The sequence below is a fragment of the Mustelus asterias genome, unplaced genomic scaffold, assembly GCF_964213995.1.
Source record: "Mustelus asterias unplaced genomic scaffold, sMusAst1.hap1.1 HAP1_SCAFFOLD_1437, whole genome shotgun sequence".
Lineage (NCBI taxonomy): Eukaryota > Metazoa > Chordata > Chondrichthyes > Carcharhiniformes > Triakidae > Mustelus > Mustelus asterias.
In genome coordinates, this window is record NW_027591382.1 from 56,945 (window position 1) to 75,520 (window position 18,576).

The following is an 18,576-nucleotide window of genomic DNA, read 5'->3' on the forward strand; positions in this document are numbered from 1 at the left end:
AGAAGGTCAGTACTGAGGGAGTGTTGCACTGTCAGAAGGTCAGTACTGAGGGAGTGCTGCACTGTCAGAAGGTCAGTACTGAGGGAGTGCTGCACTGTCAGAGGGTCAGGGCTGAGGGAGTGCTGCACTGTCAGAAGGTCAGTGCTGAGGGAGTGCTGCACTGTCAGAGGGTCAGGGCTGAGGGAGTGCTGCACTGTCAGAAGGTCAGTGCTGAGGGAGTGCTGCACTGTCAGAAGGTCAGTACTGAGGGAGTGCTGCACTGTCAGAGGGTCAGGGCTGAGGGAGTGCTGCACTGTCAGAAGGTCAGTGCTGAGGGAGTGCTGCACTGTCAGAAGGTCAGTACTGAGGGAGTGTTGCACTGTCAGAAGGTCAGTACTGAGGGAGTGCTGCATTGTTAGAGACACCTGCCGGAATTTTACTGGCACGCCCCCCTGAGGCTCGTAAGATCCCGCCTTAGACCAACGGAGAACGCTGTCCTGCGAGCCTCAGAGTCGGGCCAGTGGAATTCCGGCCATCGTCGTCTTACACACTAAACCCCAACAACCCACTCAGGTGGATGTGGAAGATCCTGTGGCCCTATTGGAAGCAGAGCAAGGGGAGGTCTTCCTAGCATCCTGACTAATATTTATCCATGATGTGGAGATGCCGGCGTTGGACTGGGGTGAACACAGTAAGAAGTCTCACAACACCAGGTTAAAGTCCAACAGGTTTATTTGGTAGCAAATACCATAAGCTTTCGGAGTGCTGCTCCTTCGTCAGATGGAGTGGAAATGTGTTCTCAAACAGTGCACAGAGACACAGAATCAAGTTGCAGAATACTGATTAGAATGCGAATCCTACAGCCAGCCAGGTCTTAAAGGTACAGACAATGTGGGTGGAGGGAACATTAAACACAGGTTAAAGAGATGTGTATTGTCTCCAGACAGAACAGCTAGTGAAATTCTGCATGCCCAGGAGGCAAGCTGTGGGGGCTATTGATAATGTGACATAAATCCAACATCCCGGTTTAGGCCGTCCTCATGTGTGCGGAACTTGGCTATCAGTTTCTGCTCAGCGACTCTGCGCTGTCGTGTGTTGTGAAGGCCGCCTTGGAGAACGCTTACCTGAAGATCCAAGGCTGAATGCCCGTGACTGCTGAAGTGCTCCCCCACAGGAAGAGAACAGTCTTGCCTGGTGATTGTCGAGCGGTGTTCATTCATCCGTTGTCGTAGCGTCTGCATGGTTTCCCCAATGTACCATGCCTCGGGACATCCTTTCCTGCAGCGTAACAGGTAGACAATGTCGGCCGAGTTGCAAGAGTAGGTACCGTGTACCTACGTATGTGGCCATACAAACAATATTTATCCCTCAGCCAATATCACAACAAAACAATGGCTGAGATTCTCCGGCCTCCCAGCCGTGTGTTTCCCGCCAGTGGGAGGTGGCGTGATGTTTGCTAACGGCGGGATTCTCTGGTCCCACCGCTGTTAATGGGAGTTCCCATTGACGTCATCTCACGCCGGCGGGAAACCCGCGGGTGGGGGTGCGTTGCCGGTGAGACCGGAGAATCCCGCTGGCATGAACGGCCGGAGAATTCCGGCCACTATCTGGCTATAAACTCATGGCTGTTTGTGGGACCTTGCGCAAATTAGCTGCCACATTTCCGACATTGACTACACTTCAAGAAATACTTGATAGTAAATATGGACATCCTGAGGTCTTTCTATCTGTCCCAAACTCTTTTGGCATATGGTGCTCCCTTCAGAGACCACAGCACCTGCACACATTGGGTGAAGTAAGCTATGCTCATTAAGAAAAGTGCCTATTAAAAAGTATATCTTGAACTCCCACTAACTTCCTTGTCTCTTGTGGGGTGTGACACCACTGCTGAGCCCCAGGCAAGCGCCCACTCATTTGCATATACATTAATATTTTGCATTTCATTAATTGATCATGTGAAGCACTGCGTTTCTTATGAATATTAATATCATCTCAGAGATGCATAAAATTATGTGTTGCCGAAAGTGTTTAAAAGCAGGGTGTTGTTGGGGGAGGGGAGTCTGCCAATGGGGTGGGTAATGGCGAGATGAGGGTGAAGGAGGCTATTTGGCCTGTCACACTCATTCAGATAAAAAAAAAACAACCCAGGATTTACCCCCTCCCAGCTGTTTCAGCAAATAATTCCAAGGTTTTCTTTGCACTCTGCTGCCCAGGAGGTCCAAGAGTGTAGACGTTTCGAGGAGAAAGAATTAACAAGCGTGCGTCTTAAATCTTGACATTCCGTCGATTCGAACTTTCCGGCTTAACTTCAGATATTCTCTTACCGCGCTGTTCCCCGTTTTATTTGTCTCTGTAATGTCCTCTCTCAATTGCCCCCTTTCAAAGTTGAAGAGTCCCAGAGCTTCTCCAGTCTTGTCCTCCAAGACTGCAGCAGTTGTGAATGTCTCCCCTGTGCCTTGGTGGGCAGAATTGGCCACATTGTGCACTGCCTGCTCTAACTGAAGTGCCGTACAGTTTGAGCAGAGGTGCTGATGGAGTTGGTGCAATCGTGTCGCGCTGCTCTGCACTGGCCCTGAAACCCAGCGAGCTATTTATAACTCAGATCTAATGATGTTGCCAAGCGACCTTGGCCATTGCCAATGTTACTGCATTAAAATGAAAGCAAAGGTAGTGTAAATATTTTAACTGACTTGGAATTGGTGGGTTTGTGAGATACTGCCCTCAGGAAATCAGTAACCTTCTCCCTCTGCCTGATATTTTCTGTGTTCCATCACTACATGGTAGTCATTACTGTAAACTGTTGCGTATAATATACAGAATCGAATTGGCAGGATATCAAAACTTATCTACCAGATATCAGCATCTTCCTGCTGCCAACAAAATCCACAACTATTGCGCAGGGTGTTCAAATCATCCGCGTCCTCACCCTCCCAATACTAACCTGTAAAGTTCACCAGCCTTATAACCCACTCTATCCCTGTAACCTCCTCCAGCCTCTACAACCCTCACTCTATCTCTGCACCTCTTCCAGTTCATGCCAGCCTCTTTATCCCTGTAACCTCCTCCAGCCTCTACAACCCTCACTATCTCTGTAACCTCCTCCACATCCTACAAACCTCACTATTCCTCTAACCTCCTCGAGACCCTACCACCCTCACTACCTCTGCCACCTCCTCCAGCCCATACCAGCCTCTTTATCTCTGAGATCTCCTCCAGCCCATACTAGCCTTTATAACCTTCTCCAGACTCTATAACCCTCTTTATACCTGTAACCGCTTCCAGCACCTACAGCCTGTAACTTCCTCCAGCCACTCCCTATTTCTGCAACCTCCGCCAGCCTTTACAACCCTCCATTTCTCTGCAACCTCCTACAGCCCCGATAACTTTCTCTATCTTTGTAACCTCCTCCAGCCCCGTAACCCTCTTTCTCCTTGTAACTTCCTCCAGCCCCTACAATTCTATTTATCTCTGTAACCTCCACCAGCCCCTATAACCCTCCGTATCTCTGTAACTTCCTCCAACCCCTACCATCCTCCCTACCTCTTTAACCACCCCCCCCATCTGTAAATTGCAACCTCTTACAGTCCGATAACCTTCCCCATCTCTGTAACCTCCTCCGGCCCCTACAATCCTCCAAGATCTCTGTATTACTCCAATTCTGACCCTTTGCACATCCTAAGTTTTCATCACTTGACAACTGGGATCTGTGCCTTCAGCTATATGGGCTCAAAGCTCAGAAACTCCCTCTCTAAATCTCTTGGCCTCTCTGCCTCTCCCTCCTTCTTTAAAAACATTCCTTTTGGACCAATTCTTTGGCCACCTCTCCTAACGTCTTTGTTAGCTCAGTATCATTTTTCTGTTGTCGGATTGGGTAATTAAGGTGAGTGGCTTGCAAGTTCCCCTCCAATCCACTCACCATCCTGACTTGGAAATATATCACCGTCCCTTCGCAGTCGCTGGGTCAAAAGCCTGGAATTCCCTCCCTAACGGCATTGTGGGTCAACCCACAGCATGTGGACTGCAGCGTTTCAAGAAGGCAGCTCACCACCACCTTCTCAAGGGCAACTAGGGATGGGCAATAAATGCTGGCCGGCCAGAGACGCCCATGTCCCACAAATGAATGAAAAAAAGATTACGCTGTTGTGCAGTGCTTCATTATGATTATTACTTTTGAGGTGCTATAGAGATGCAAGTTGTTATTGGATCGACAGTCTGTACTTCCTCTGGGGTTACTCAGGTCACATTCTGTTGCTACATTGCTACTTTCTCCAACACAACTAACTCCCTTCCAACCTGCCGGGAAAGCCACAGCCCTCCTATACAAAACAGGCCACTACACTGCAGAAAGTATCCAAAGAATAAATAGGAATGATAGATAGATACCCTACAGTGCAGAAAGAGGCCCTTTGGCCCATCGAGTCTGCACCGACCACAATCCCACCCAGGCCCTATCCCCATATCCCCACATATTTTACCCACTAATCCCTCTAACCTACACATCTGAGGGCTCTAAGGGGCAATTTTAGCATAGCCAATCAACCTAACCCGCACATTTTTGGACTGCGGGAGCAGGAGTCACTCATTCAGCCCCTTGAGCCGGTTCTGCATTTCGATAAGATCGATGGCTCCTTTGTATGCTTCCTGCTGCGAATCCTCAGGAAAGGCCCCATGATCAGTGAGACCGAGACCCAGTGGGTATATCTGGGAATTTGGTTCAGGGGGGGAATTTGATGCATTGGGGGAAAGAGGCGCTTTAGGTACGGTTCACTGCACCAAGTGTGACTTAGAATCGAGTGCTGGGAGTTGAGTAATTAAGGGAGTTGGGAAGCTGGGGGAAAAGGTGCTCTTTTGCTATCTCACTTTCTCACAGGAGAGGCTCGTTATTTGGTGAGTATCTGGTAAGTAAGATGTAGTCTATTCTTAAGGTTCAGAATGGTTTAGCAACTGGTGGTAATGTTAATAAAATGTATAAAAGGTAAGTGTATAATTGAACAAAATAATTAAATAGCTAATTTGAATACATTAAGGATGACAGGTGATGTGTTGCAGCTGCAGCATGTGGGAGCTCCTGGATGCCATTTTGATCCAGGGCGAATACCTCCGCAGTATCTGTTTGCATTTCGACTTCAGCTCAGAGTTTGAGCTGGAGGCTGAACTGCAGACACAGCGATGCATCAGGGAGGGGGAAGGTATCCTTTGTACCAAGATGCAGTCACATCTCCTAGGGCAGGGCCTGTGTTCAGGGACAAGAGTGTGACAGTAAGGGAGCAGGATAGGGGACTCGGAGTGAAGGACTGTCAGCCTTTAAAATAGTACAGCAGGGTTGAGGTGTTCCCAGCTCATTTGAATGAGTGTGCGAGGCTGGAGGGGCTGGAGGGTGGAGGGGCTGGAGGGTGGAGAGGGTGGAGGGCTGGAGTGTGCGAGGCTGGAGGGTGGAGGGGCTGGAGGGTGGAGAGGGTGGAGGGCTGGAGTGTGCGAGGCTGGAGGGTGGAGGGGCTGGAGGGTGGAGGGGCTGGAGGGTGGTGGGCTGGAGTGTGCAAGGCTAGAGGGTGGAGGGACCAGAGGGTGGAGGGACCAGAGGGTGGAGGGACAAGAGGGTGGAGGGGCTGGAGGGGCTGCATCGCGGTACAAGCAGCCATTCAAATGGGGAGAGCAGGAAGGAATGCAATGGCAGTCGGGGACAGTATAATCAGAGGGATTGACACAGCAAAGAATCAGAACTCAGGTGGCTGCGTTGCCTGCCCAGTGCCAGGGTTCAGACATCTGCTCGGGGCTGGGGAGGAATTTGCATTGGGAGGGGGAGGATTCAGTTGTCATTGTCTACGTACATACCAGCGATGTAGGTAGGATGAGGAAAGGGGTTCGGCAGACTCAATATGAGGAGCTTGGCACCACATTAAGAAGCAGAACCTCAAAGATCATAATCTCTGGATTATTACCTGAGCCATGTGCAAATTAGCACTGGACAAATTAGAGAGAGATGAACGTGTGGCTCAAAGGCTGGTGTGGGAGGAGTGGGTTCCAGTTCCTGGGGCACTGGCACCAGTACTGTGGAAAGTGAGATCTGTACGGTTGGGACAGTCCACACCTGAACCATGCTGGGACCAGTGCTGTTGTGAGTTGCCTAACTAAGGAAGTAGAGAGGGTTTTAAACTAAGTAGTGGGGGCAATCGACCAAAGTTGGGAAGTTGTGGTGTACCAAAGAGCAGTGACAAGGCAAAAGAGAAAGGTATTATTACAGGGAATGAATAATAGACCATGGCAGAGGGATAGGGAGTACTAATCCAACAGTAAATCAACAGATGAGACCAGAGTTATAAAAAGAAGAAAATGATAAAACTAAAAGCTCTGTATCTGAATGCACATTGCATTCAAAATAAAACAGGGAGCGCACAAAAATCAGTAAGTATATTTAATAGCAGTTACAGAGATGTGGCTTCAGGAAGACATGGATTGGGACCTGGATATTGAAGGATACAGAATATTTAGGAAGTGAGGAATAGGGTGGAGGGTGGCTCTGTTAGTTAATGATGGTATTAGCAGAATAGAGAGGGATGACCTAAGCTCAGAAGATTGGCCAATATCTCTTTAACCTGTACGTAACGCTCTCTCCACTCACATTGTCTGTACCTTTAAGACTTGATTACCTGTAAAGACTCGCATTCCAACCATTATTTTGTAAATTGAGTTTGTGTCTTTATATGCCCTGTTTGTGAACAGAACTCCCACTTATCTGATGAAGGGGCAGCGCTCTGAAAGCTAGTGGCTTTTGCTACCAAATAAACCTGTTGGACTTTAACCTGGTGTTGTGAGACTTCTTACAGAATATAAGGAGCAGCAAAGGATGTCTAAAAGATTAATAAGGAAGGAAAAATTACAGTCCGGGAGAAAGCTAGCCAGAAATATAAAAACATTGAGTTTGTATAAATATTTTAAAAAGAGTTAACAAAGTGAACAGTGGTCCTATAGAAAGTGAGTCTGGGGAATTGATAATGGAAAATAAGGAGATGGCAGATGAATTGAACAGGTATTTTGCATTAGTCTTCACTGTAGAGAATACAAGTAACATCCCAGAAGCAGCTATAAACCAGGAACTGGAAAGGAGGGAGGAACGCAGGAAAATTAGTCACCAGAGATGTTCTACTGAGTAAATTGTTGGAGCTGCAGGTTGACTATGAACAAAGAACAAAGACGAAGAACAAAGAACAGTACAGGAACAGACCCTTCAGCCCACCAAGCCTGCGCTGATCACATTGTCTTATCTAGACCAACCCTCTATACCCCGCCTGTTCATGTGCCTATCCAGATAAGGCTTAAATGTTGCTAACGTGTCTGCCTCAACCACCTCACTTGGCTGTGCATTCCAGGCCCCCACTTCCCCCGCACATCTCCACTGAATCTTTCCCCTCTTACCTTGAACTTGTGCCCCCTTGTAATTGTCATTTCTGCCCTGGGAAAAAGCTTCCAACTGTTCACCCTATCTATGCCCCTCATCATTTTATAAACTTCTATCAGGTTGCCCCTCAGCCTCCGTCTTTCCAGGGAGAACAATCCCAGTTTATTCAATCTCTCCTCATAGCTAATACCCTCCATACCAGGCAACATCCTGGTAAACCTTTTCTGCACTCTCTCCAAGCCACCACATCTTTCTGGTAGTGCGGTAACCAGAATTGAACACAGTATTCCAAATGTGGCCGAACCAACGTTTTATACAACTAACATAATTTGGCAACTTTTATACTCAATGCCCCGGCCGATGAAGGCAAGCATGCCATCTGCTTTCTTCATTACCTTTTCCACCTGTGCTGCCACTTTTAAGGATCTGTTGTCCTGTACTCCCAGATCTCTCTGTGCACCTGGATCCTGATGAACTTCATCCGAGAATCTTAAAAGAAGTGGCTAGTGAGATAGTAGATGCATTGGTTTTAATTTTCCAAAACTCCCTAGATTCGGGGAAGGTCCCATTAGATTGGAAAGTAGCAGATGTAATTCCTTTATTCAAAAGGGAGGGAGAGAGGAAGTGGGGAACTACAGGCCAGTTAGCTTAAAACCTATGATGGGAAAAATGTTAGAAGCTATAATTAAAACGTTATAGCAGGGCATTTGGATAAGCTTAAATAATCAGGCAGAGTCAACATGGTCTTGTGAAAGGCTAAATCGTGTTATTATTGGAACTTAATAACAACTTATTGGAGTTCTTTGAGGAAGTAATCTGTGCTGTGGATAAAGGGGAACCGATAGATGTACTGTACTTAGATTTCTAGAGGGCATTTGATAAGGAAGGAAATGACCATCACTAAAGAAAAATAGCACAGGAGAAAGTAATGGGACTGAAAGCTGATAAATCCCCAAAGCCTGATAATCTACCCGGTATGAAAGGAGATGGCCATGAAAATAGTGGACGTGTTGGTTGTTTTTTCCCAAAGTTCTGTAGATTCTGGAACATTCCCGGCAGATTGGAGGGTGGCAAATGTAACACCGCTATTTTAAAAAGGAGGGAAGGTGAAAGCAGGGAATGCCAGATCAACCAGCTTAACATCAATAGTTGGGAAAAATACCAGAGTCGATTTTAAAGAATGAGATAACAGGACACTTAGAAAGTATCAGCAGGATTAGACAAAGTCAATATGGGTTTATGAAAGGGAAATTACGTTTGACTGGAGCTTTTTAAGAACATATCTAGTAGAATAGAGAGGGGAGAACCAGTGGATGTGGTGGATTTGGATTTTCAAAAAGTGTTTGATAAAGTCCCACCTAAGAGGCTAGCGTGTAAAATTAAAGCACATGGGATTGCGGGGGTGGGGGGGTGGGGGGGGGGGGGTGGGTGGGGGGTGGGGGATTGAGAATTGGTTAGCAGACAAGAAATAGAGAGTGGGAATAAATAAGACTTTCTCAAAGTGATGAGGTGGAGGTGCCGGTGTTACACTGGGGTGGGCATCTGATGAAGGAGAAGCGCTCCGAAAGCTCGTGATTCCAAATAAACCTGTTGGACCTTAATCTGGTGCTGTGAGACTTCTTACTATTTCTCAAAGTGGCAGGTGGTGACTAGTGGGGTTCTGCAGGAATCAGCGCTTGGGCCCCAGATATTCACAACACACATCAATGGTTTGGATGAGGGAACCAAAAGTAATATTTCCAGGTTTGCCGAGGACACAAAAGTTGCTGGGGAGGTGAGTGGGGTGGAGGATGTTAAGAAGATTCAGGGTGATTTGGACAAGTGCAAGTATATGACAGATGCAGTATAACATGGATAAACGTGAAATTATCCACTTTGGATGGAGAAACAGAATAGCAAAGTATTATTTAAATGATGATAAATTGGGACGTACAAAGGGGCCTGAGCGTCCCATTACACCAGTCACTGAAAGCAAGCAGGCAGATTCAGCAAGTAGCCTGAGGAAACCCACGCAGACATGGGGAGAACGTGCAGACTCTGTACAAATAGTGACCAAACCTGGGAATCGAACCCGGGTCCCTGGTGCTGTGAGACAGCTATACTAACTATTGTGCCGCCGTGCCGCTGCTCTAATTTGAACAGGGGGGGTGGGGGGCTCCGGTTTAACAGCGCGCCCTGAAATCCAGCCCCTCCAACTGGTGCAGTGCTCTTCCAGCTCCCGGTGTCAATCCGGATTGTAATCGTTCCCTCTTTAAATCAGACTAAATGGCAGCTTGGAAATTACACCCTCGCTTATTCATTATGCTAATGCAATCCAGGCTGTCGAGCTGTAAACAAAAGTGAGAACAAATTTGTAACCAAAGGCAATTTGGGGTCCATTGATTTGTTTTCACTCCCAGTTATTTCTTGAGCTCGGCAGACATCAGCTTATTACTGGGTTCCTTTGCGTTCGTTCCATTTGCCTCCTCCATCTACTGCACATATTCAAGTGATCATTAACTCCAGCATCTGCACAAGGTAATATCCTCTGTTAGTGGAGAATGACTGCAATTTTCCATTGTCAGAACTGATTTGGCTTATTAGGTAGCGTCTGGAGTCCAATTGTTGGTTTTTATCTCTGGGAAAGCAGCCTGCCCCGTTGATGCTATTGTCCTAGATTCAGTCTCGCTTTCTCTCTGTCTAACTGCTTTACTCTCCCTGTGTATCTCCTGTCGCTGCCACAATGCTCCCATCTCTCTCTCTATCTGCCACCGTCTTCAGTCATTCTGGGCCGGATTTTCCGACCGCGTTCGCCCCAAAACCGGAAAATCTCGCCCGAGGTCAAAGGACCTTTGCACGTCCTCCCTGTGTCTGCGTGGCTTTCCTCCAGGTGCTCCGGTTTCCTCCCGCAGTCCGAAAGACGTGCTGGTTAGGTGCTAAATTCTCCCTCAGTGTACCCGAACAGGCGCCGGAGTGTGGCGCCCAGGGGATTTGGTGAGGGGATGGGAAAATCCTGCCCTCTGTCTTCCTGGCATGTGTTGATGTGTTTCATTGCCAGTTTCACTTTCTCTTTGTCTGCTCTCTCTCACTGCCTACCTCCATTGCACTTTAACTGCAGTACTGAGGGAGTGCTGAACTGTCGGAGGAGCTGTTTTTCAGATGTCTCTCCTCTCCAATGGGTGTAAAAGACCCCATGGCATTATTCTGAAGAAGAGAAGGCAAGGTCTCCTCATCAATACTGATCCTGCAACCAACAGCATTGAAAATGGGTAATCTGATCATGATCCTGTTTGTGGGATCTTGCTGTGTGCCTATTAGCTGCCACACTTCCATATTACAGCAGCGGCTACACTTCAAATAGAAGTACATAATTGGCTGTCCAGTGGTCATGAAAGACTCTGTAGTGCAAATCCTTCTTCTCATTCCTGTCCCTATTTGCCCATCTCTTTCTATCTTCTTTCTGTCACTCTCACATTGATGCTCCAATTTTCATTCTTACTGTAATTCTCTTGTCCATTCTCTCTGTCTACTCTCTCTCTGACCTCTTTTCATTCTCTCTGAGTGCCAATCTCTGTCTCTGCTCTCTTTTCCTCTAGGTCTCCCTTTCTCTTTGTTTATTTTCCATTAAGTTTAAGTCAAGTTTATTTATTAGTGTCACAAGTAGGCTTACATTAACACTGCAATGAAGTTACTGTGAAAATCCCCTAGTTGCCACACTCTGGCGCCTGTTCGGGTACACTGAGGGAGAATTTAGCATGGCCAATGCACCTAACCAGCACGTCTTTCAAACTGTGGGAGGAAACCGGAGCACCCGGAGGAAACCCACGCAGACACAGGGAGAACGTGCAGACTCCGCACAGACGGTGACCCAAACCGGGAATCGAACCCGGGTCCCTGGCGCTGTGAGGCAGCAGTGCTGACCACTGTGCCAACGTGCTGCATTACATGCTTCCTTTTTTAATTCTTTCTTGTCCGGGGCAAGTTGTAGATCCAACCCTGTGTGACAGAATGTGCGAATCCTCCATTGCCACTCTGGCAGTGAGGAGACCGGGGGGAGTTTGATTTAATTGTTCTAATTAATGTTAAATTGAAATGAAGAAGCTCTGGGAGGAGGGGCCTAGTCACTCGTTAACACCTCCCCGCTCGCTGCGAGCCAAGATATGGATTTGGCAAAGGCCCACATCTGATCCTAGCCTGTGCATCAGATCCTATGGTTGTTAACAAGCCAAGCTGCTGACTGAGTGCACAATCCTAGTGGGTTCAGACAGTTGGAGGACCGCAGCACACAGCTGCTTTAAGCCATTCACACCTTATTCCTTTTTAAAGGTGGAGTCCATTGCGATTGGAAAAAAGCCTCCATAGTATCTTGTCACCTATCCCTCCAACAATCTCCTCTTCTTTAAAAAAACTCTGCCTTTTGGTTAAGATCAAACCCAAGACGGAGTGCAATGTCATAGAATCATAGACTCCTACAGGCCATTCAGCCCATCAAGGCTGCACTGACAACAGTCCCACCCAGCCCCTACCCCCATGACCCTGCTCTCCTCCAACAGTCTGAACCCCCATTAACCTGCTAATCCCCCTGACACTAAGGGGCAATTTTAGCATGGCCAATCAACATAACCCGCATCTTTGGACTGAAGGAGAAAACCCACACACACACACAGGGAGAATGTGCAAACGCCATACAGACCCAAGCTGGGAATCAAACCCAGGTCCCTTGTGCTGTGAGGCAGCAGTGCTAACTACTGTGCCACTGTTGGAAAGTACTCCATTGGCTGTAAAGTACTTTCGGATGTCCTGAGGGTTGTAAAGACACTACATAAATGCAAGTCTTTCTTTCTTTGGCATTTTGCAAAGTATTAAGATTTTTTTAACTTAATTTCCTTTTGAGTGCTGCAGGGAGTGAGAGAATGATACAGAATCGGGGAATGTTGTAACGGAAGTTCTCTTTCTGTTGTCACTAGGAGGCAGACACAGATGAAAACCAAGGGACGCTGGACTTTGAAGAGTTTTGCGCGTTTTACAAGATGATGTCCACACGGCGGGATCTCTATCTCCTGATGCTGATGTACAGTAACCACAAGGACCAGTTAGACTCGGATGACCTGAAGAGATTTCTGGAGGTGGAGCAGAAGGTGAGCAGTGTGAGTCTGAGTCAGTTGGAAGCAGAGCGATGCCTTCTTTATGTAGATGCCCAATCAAGACTCATACTGGGCCGAGAACATGTCATTGGCCCATCCAAGACATGTTTTGGATTAGACTGCTAATGGTTGGCGGGTAACTGTCCGGCCTGTTTGTTTAACTGGAGCACAGTCCTGGGAGGGCGGGCAGACCAGAAAGATTTCCTGCTTGATTTTCGGTCAGTGCGGAGCTAAATGAGGCAGCAGACAGAGTTTTAATTAAGGAACAGAGGTTTGAAACAAATAACTTGGGGCAAGAGTCACTGTCTATGTGAAGTGTGCACATTCCCCCCGTGTCCGCGTGGGTTTTCTCCGGGTGCTCTGGTTTCCTCCCACAGTCCAAAGATGTGCAGGTTTGGTTGATTGGCCATGCTAAATTGCCTATGGTGTCAGGGGAATTAGCAGGGTAAATACATGGGGTTATGGGGATTGGATCTGGGTGGGATTGTGATGAGTGCAGACTCGATGGGCCGAATGGCCTCCTTTTGCACTGTAGGGATTCTATGATGATTCTATTCTATGAAGAGAAAAGGCCGGCTGTTTTTTGACATAAAGTATCATAAACTCATGCTGGGTAGGTGAGATTGAGGGATATCAGTAAAATGGTGGGATTAGATACATTGGTGTCAAGGGATATGAGGAGAGTGCAGGACTATGTTGTTCAGATGGAGGATCAGCCCTGATCATGTTGAATGGTGGAACAGGCTCGAAGGGCCAAATGGCCTACTCCTATTCCTGTTTGCAATGTTTCTAGGGTGGGATCCAGATATATTGGTGAGAGATGGTAGGTGTGTAGGTTTGAGCCGGAATCACTTCAGGACCTGGTCATAACGTGACCAAACACGTTGAATGTCAATCTGTACATTTCTTCCAATGTCCTCTGACAGACAGTAAGAGCAGCAGAGATTCCTGGACAGCCAGAATCATGTGATAGCCGCAACATAATCGCCTCCCCCACAGAAATAACTCCAGGCACAAACCCTCACCATAGACTGCACTCCATACCAAACCTCCTCCTTGCTTTGTGGGACTACTAGAGAGCGAGAGAGAGACATAGGCTGGATTGCGGGATATTGTAGAGATGGTGGATAGGCTGGATTGAGGGATATTGGTGCGATGGTCAAAAGGCTGGATTGAGGACTTGATAAAAAAATCTATTGAGCTCAACAAAGCAGGAGGTCCTGCAGGATTGATAGCCATAGCAGTGTATCAACCGAGAGGTATCTATCAGGGAAACAGTCACAGAATCAGAAGAGCAGAGAGTGATTAGGAGGGAGTGACCGAACACTTGGTGAAAGGGGTGGGTTTTAAATGGAGAGAGTGGTGGAGAAGCAGAGTGGTTTAGGGAGGGAGTTCAGTGGGGCCGAGATATCTGAAGGCACAGCCTCAATGATGGCGAAGAACGGTGAGGTGGGGACAGGGTGTGGGAAAGGGAGAGTGCAAGAGGTCGGAGTTAAAGGCAGCAGCAAGTTTGGGAGGACAAAGTCTTTGAGAGAGGGGGGAGAGAGTGAGAGAGAGAGAGAAAGTGAGAGAGAAGGAGAGAGAAAGGGAGGGAGAGAGTGAGAGAAAGAGAAAGTGAGAGCGAGAGAGAGGGGGGAGAGAGAGGGAAAGAGGGAGCGAGAGAAAGTGAGAGAGAGGGTGAGAGAAAGAGAGAGAGAGTGAGAGAGAGAGAGAAAGTGGGGGGGGGAGAGAGGAAGTGAGATAGAGAGGGGGGGAGAAAGAGAGAGAAAGAGGGAGCGAGAGAGAGAAAGCGAGAGAGGAGAGAGAAAATGAGGGAGAGAGAGAGAAAGTGAGAGAGGGGGGAGAGAGAGAGAAAGGGGGAGAGAGAGAGAAAGTGAGAGAGAGAGAGGGGGAGAAAGAGAAAGTGTGAGAGAGAGAGAGAAAGTGAGAGAGAGAGAGGGGAAGAAAGAGAAAGTGAGAGAGAGAGAGAGAGAAAGTGAGAGAGGGGGACAGAGAGAGAGAAAGGGGATGAAAGAGAAAGTGAGAGAGAGAGAAAGTGAGAGAGGAGAGAGAAAGTGAGGGAGAGAGAGGCAGGAGGGAAAGAGAGAGAAAGTGAGAGAGAGAGAGAGAGAGGCGGAGAGGCGGGACCTGGGTGTGCAAGTCCACAGATCCTTGAAAGTGACGTCACAGGTGGAGAAGGTGGTGAAGAAGGCATATGGCATGCTTGCCTTTATAGGACGGGGCATAGAGTATAAAAGTTGGGGTCTGATGTTGCAGATGTATAGAACGTTGGTTCGGCCGCATCTGGAATACTGCGTCCAGTTCTGGTCGCCACACTACCAGAAGGACGTGGAGGCTTTGGAGAGAGTGCAGAGGAGGCTTACCAGGATGTTACCTGGTATGGAGGGGCTTAGTTATGAGGAGAGATTGGGTAAACTGGGGTTGTTCTCCCTGGAAAGACGGAGGATGAGGGGAGACTTAATAGAGGTGTATAAAATTATGAAAGGCATAGATAGGGTGAACGGTGGGAAGCTTTTCCCCAGGTCGGTGGTGACGTTCACGAGGGGTCATAGGTTCAAGGTGAAGGGAGGGAGGTTTAACACAGATATCAGATGGACATATTTTACACAGAGGGTGGTGGGGGCCTGGAATGCGCTGCCAGGCAAGGTGGTGGAGGCGGACACACTGGGAACGTTTAAGACTTATCTAGATAGCCATATGAACGGAGTGGGAATGGAGGGATACAAAAGAATGGTCTAGTTTGGACCAGGGAGCGGCGCGGGCTTGGAGGGCCGAAGGGCCTGTTCCTGTGCTGTATTGTTCTTTGTTCTTTGTTTTGTTGAAAGGGAAAAATCGAGTCGCATTGACTCTGAGCTTGGTGTTTAATAGGCTGATTTGCTGACTGGAAGACAGTGAGGTTGTGAAGGAGCTTCGCATTAACTTTGTTTAAACTCCAGCCTATTGCGGACTGATGATAAAGCTTTAAATATAATGTGGCTCATTAATGTGTAATTTGTTCAACAGCTCAATGCAATGTTCTGGGCCCAGTAAATGGATCAATGGTCCAGGCAAAGTGGGACTCCCCAGACTCTTCCACATGCTGAGGCAGGCATTTTCCCACATGTTTCTGGGTTGGCAATATTAAAAACAGACAGCTGTGTTTACCTTGTCTCTGCCCAATATTTCTGAAGGATAATGTAGCTAAGCTTATTTCCCAAGGTGTTAACATGATATAATAACATCTTCACCCACTGCCTGCATCATTACCAATCTGAGCAGGCGAGAGGACAGTAACATTAACTCCTAAAATCTCTTCCTATATTTAAAAAGCAATCCAATCAACTCCATTCAATCCCACTTACCCTTTGCTGCTCGATACTGCCCCCTGTAGGCTCTGCTGACAGTGCACTGAACTCTCACCATCCAAACATGGGTCCAGCTTCACATCAACCAACCAAATGGTTAACGTCTTTTTAAGTTTATTTACTCGGGTCACACGTAGGCTTACATTAACACTGCAATGAAGTTACTGTGAAAATCCCCTAGTTTCCACACTCCGACACCTGTTCGGGTAACACTGAGGGAGAATTTAGCATGGCCAATGCACCTAACCAGCGCATCTTTCGGACAGTGGGAGGAAACCGGAGCACCCGGAGGAAACCCACGCAGACACGGGGAGAGCATGCAAACTCCACACAGACAATGATCCAAGCTGGGAATTGAACCTGGGTCCCTGGCGCTGTGAGGCAGCAGTGCTAACCACTGTGCCACCGTGACGACCCTCTGCCCGTGGGTTATTTTCTTCCCATTTCTATTTCCTGCCTTTGCCCTTTGCTGGGGGTACGATCCTTTTGGGACCAGCAATGCTCCTCCTTACCATCAAGTGTCCGAGGTGATGCATGTTGCGGGCTATTCAACCATGTGGGGCCTCCCAGCGACGGCCAACCTCGTCCTTGCCAATATCCACCCAGCAGCAGGAGTCCTGGCTGATTCAGAATCTCACCCCCTCCCCCTCCTCCCTCCCACCCTACAACCTCCTTCTTCCCTGATCCAGGAGAAAAGGAGTTATGTGCGTCACACTTTCAGGACCTCAGGGTGTCCCAAGGTGCTTTACAGTAAATGAAGTCCTTCTGAAGTGTGGTTGTAACGTAGAAACTGCGGCCACCAATCTTTCCACAGCAAACTCCCTCAAACAGCAAGGTGATAACGAGCAGGTAAACTGTTCACCATGATCCTGATCCAGGGAGAAGTTTGGCCAAAACACAGGGGGAAACTTGCCTGCTTTCCTTCAACATATTAGCGTGGGACCTTTAATATCCAGCTGGGACTACAGGCTGGGACCAGTTTAACCCTTCGCTCACTGCAGCCCTCCCCCCTCCCTCAGTAAATCAATGGCACAGTAAGAAGCCTCACCACACCAGGTTAAAGTCCAACAGGTTTATTTGGTATCACGCGCTTTCGGAGCACTGCTCCTTCATCAGGGTGAGTGTCGATATGCGCAATCTTCTTGGAGATCCTCTCCACTTTGAGCCGGCGGTTTGCGGTGTTGGTGGTAGCCATGAGGTGGAGATGCCGGCGTTGGACTGGGGTGGGCACACTAAGAAGTCTCACAACACCAGGGTAAAGTCCCAACAGGTTTATTTGGTATCATGAGCTTTCAGAGTGCTGCTCCTTCATCAGGTGAGCAGAGAGTTGGGTTCACAAACAGGGCCATACATAGACACAGACTCAATTACAAGATAATGGTTGGAATGCGAGTCTTAACAGGTAATCAAGTCTTAACAGGCACAAACAATGCGAGTGGAGAGAGGGTCAAGCACAGGTTAAGGAGGTGTGAATTGTCTCAAGCCAGGACAGTTAGTGAGATTTTGAAAGCCCAGGCCAAATGGTTACAGGTAGCGTGATGTGGCAATCAATGGCAGAATCGGCCTAGGTCACATGCTCCAGTCCCTGGAGTGGGATTCACAACCTTCTCACTCAGCGACGAGTAGCAAGCGCTGCACTGGCCTTGTGACCTTTACTGAGACCAGCCGGGGAACCAAAATGTGTTCATAGAATCCTTACAGTACAGAAGAGGCCATTCAGTCCATCGAATCTGCACTGACTGTCTGACAGAGAAAGTATCTTACCCAGGCTCATTTCCCCCAACCTGTCCCCGTAACCCCACACATTTACCATGGTCAATCCACCCAACCTGTACATCTACGGAACGTGGGAGGGAACTGGAGCACCCGGAGGAAACCCACACAGACGCGGGGAGAATGTGCAAACTGCACACAGTCACCCGAGGCCGGAATTGAACCCAGGTCCCTGGCGCTGTGAGGCAGCAGTGCTAACCACCGTGCCACCTCAATGCTGATCAGATGCACTTTTCATGGAGTGGTAGATGTGGATTCCTCACATTTACTTCCATCTTCCAACCAAGAGCCTTGGTTGCCACGTGGCAACACAGCAGGACTGAGGGAGAGGGTGCACAGGTTCTCATCTGCGGAACTAGAAGCTCTGGTGGAGGAGGATCTGAGGAAGGGGGGTATCCCATATTGGCAAGGGATAAGGACACCACCTCACACTCCTGTCTTTCTCCCCTGCAGCAGCTGGTACTGCGATGCCTGGGCTCAGAATCCTCCTCCCATTCCTCATCCAGGCCGTGGACGATAACCCATAACCAAGCACCCCCCCATCCTCCTGGTAACTCCTGCAGGGTGGAGTTGAAAAGCACTCACTCTGAGGTGACATCCTGAGAGAATTTCCAGAACAAATGTTCTTGGTGTGTTTCTGAAATCCTCTTCCCAGCTCCAGCAGCCAGTGGAAGCGAAATGGTGACTACCGCTTGAAGTAATGCTTGAAGTCAGCGTCTACATTGTGCTCCTGCCCCAGTAGCTGGTTCCAGCAGAGAGAAGGTGTTCGATGAAGCAATCACCACCAACACCCACTGTCATCTCTTAAATGAGTGTTAGCAATTGAAGTGGCGACAAGCTGTTTAATCATCCACAGGGTGGCCAGATCCTGGTGCACACGTCAACTCCTTTACCAAGATGGCGCCTTGTGCTAAACACAGGCTAAAATTGAAGCTCAAGCTCCATTCTTTATCACCTCAAA

The 18,576-nt window shown here is 48.2% G+C and overlaps 1 protein-coding gene across 1 annotated transcript in view; it reads left to right on the forward strand.

Annotated features, from left to right (window-relative positions):
* LOC144488285 (1-phosphatidylinositol 4,5-bisphosphate phosphodiesterase eta-2-like) overlaps positions 1–18,576 on the forward strand; it is a gene marked incomplete at its 3' end in the record, with an annotated part of 86,807 nt that overhangs the window by 52,055 nt on the left and 16,176 nt on the right. Inside the window, exon 5 of the mRNA XM_078206329.1 lies at positions 12,322–12,492. Coding sequence (XP_078062455.1) covers positions 12,322–12,492 — 171 coding nt within the window. The remainder of the gene's footprint in view (positions 1–12,321; positions 12,493–18,576) is intronic.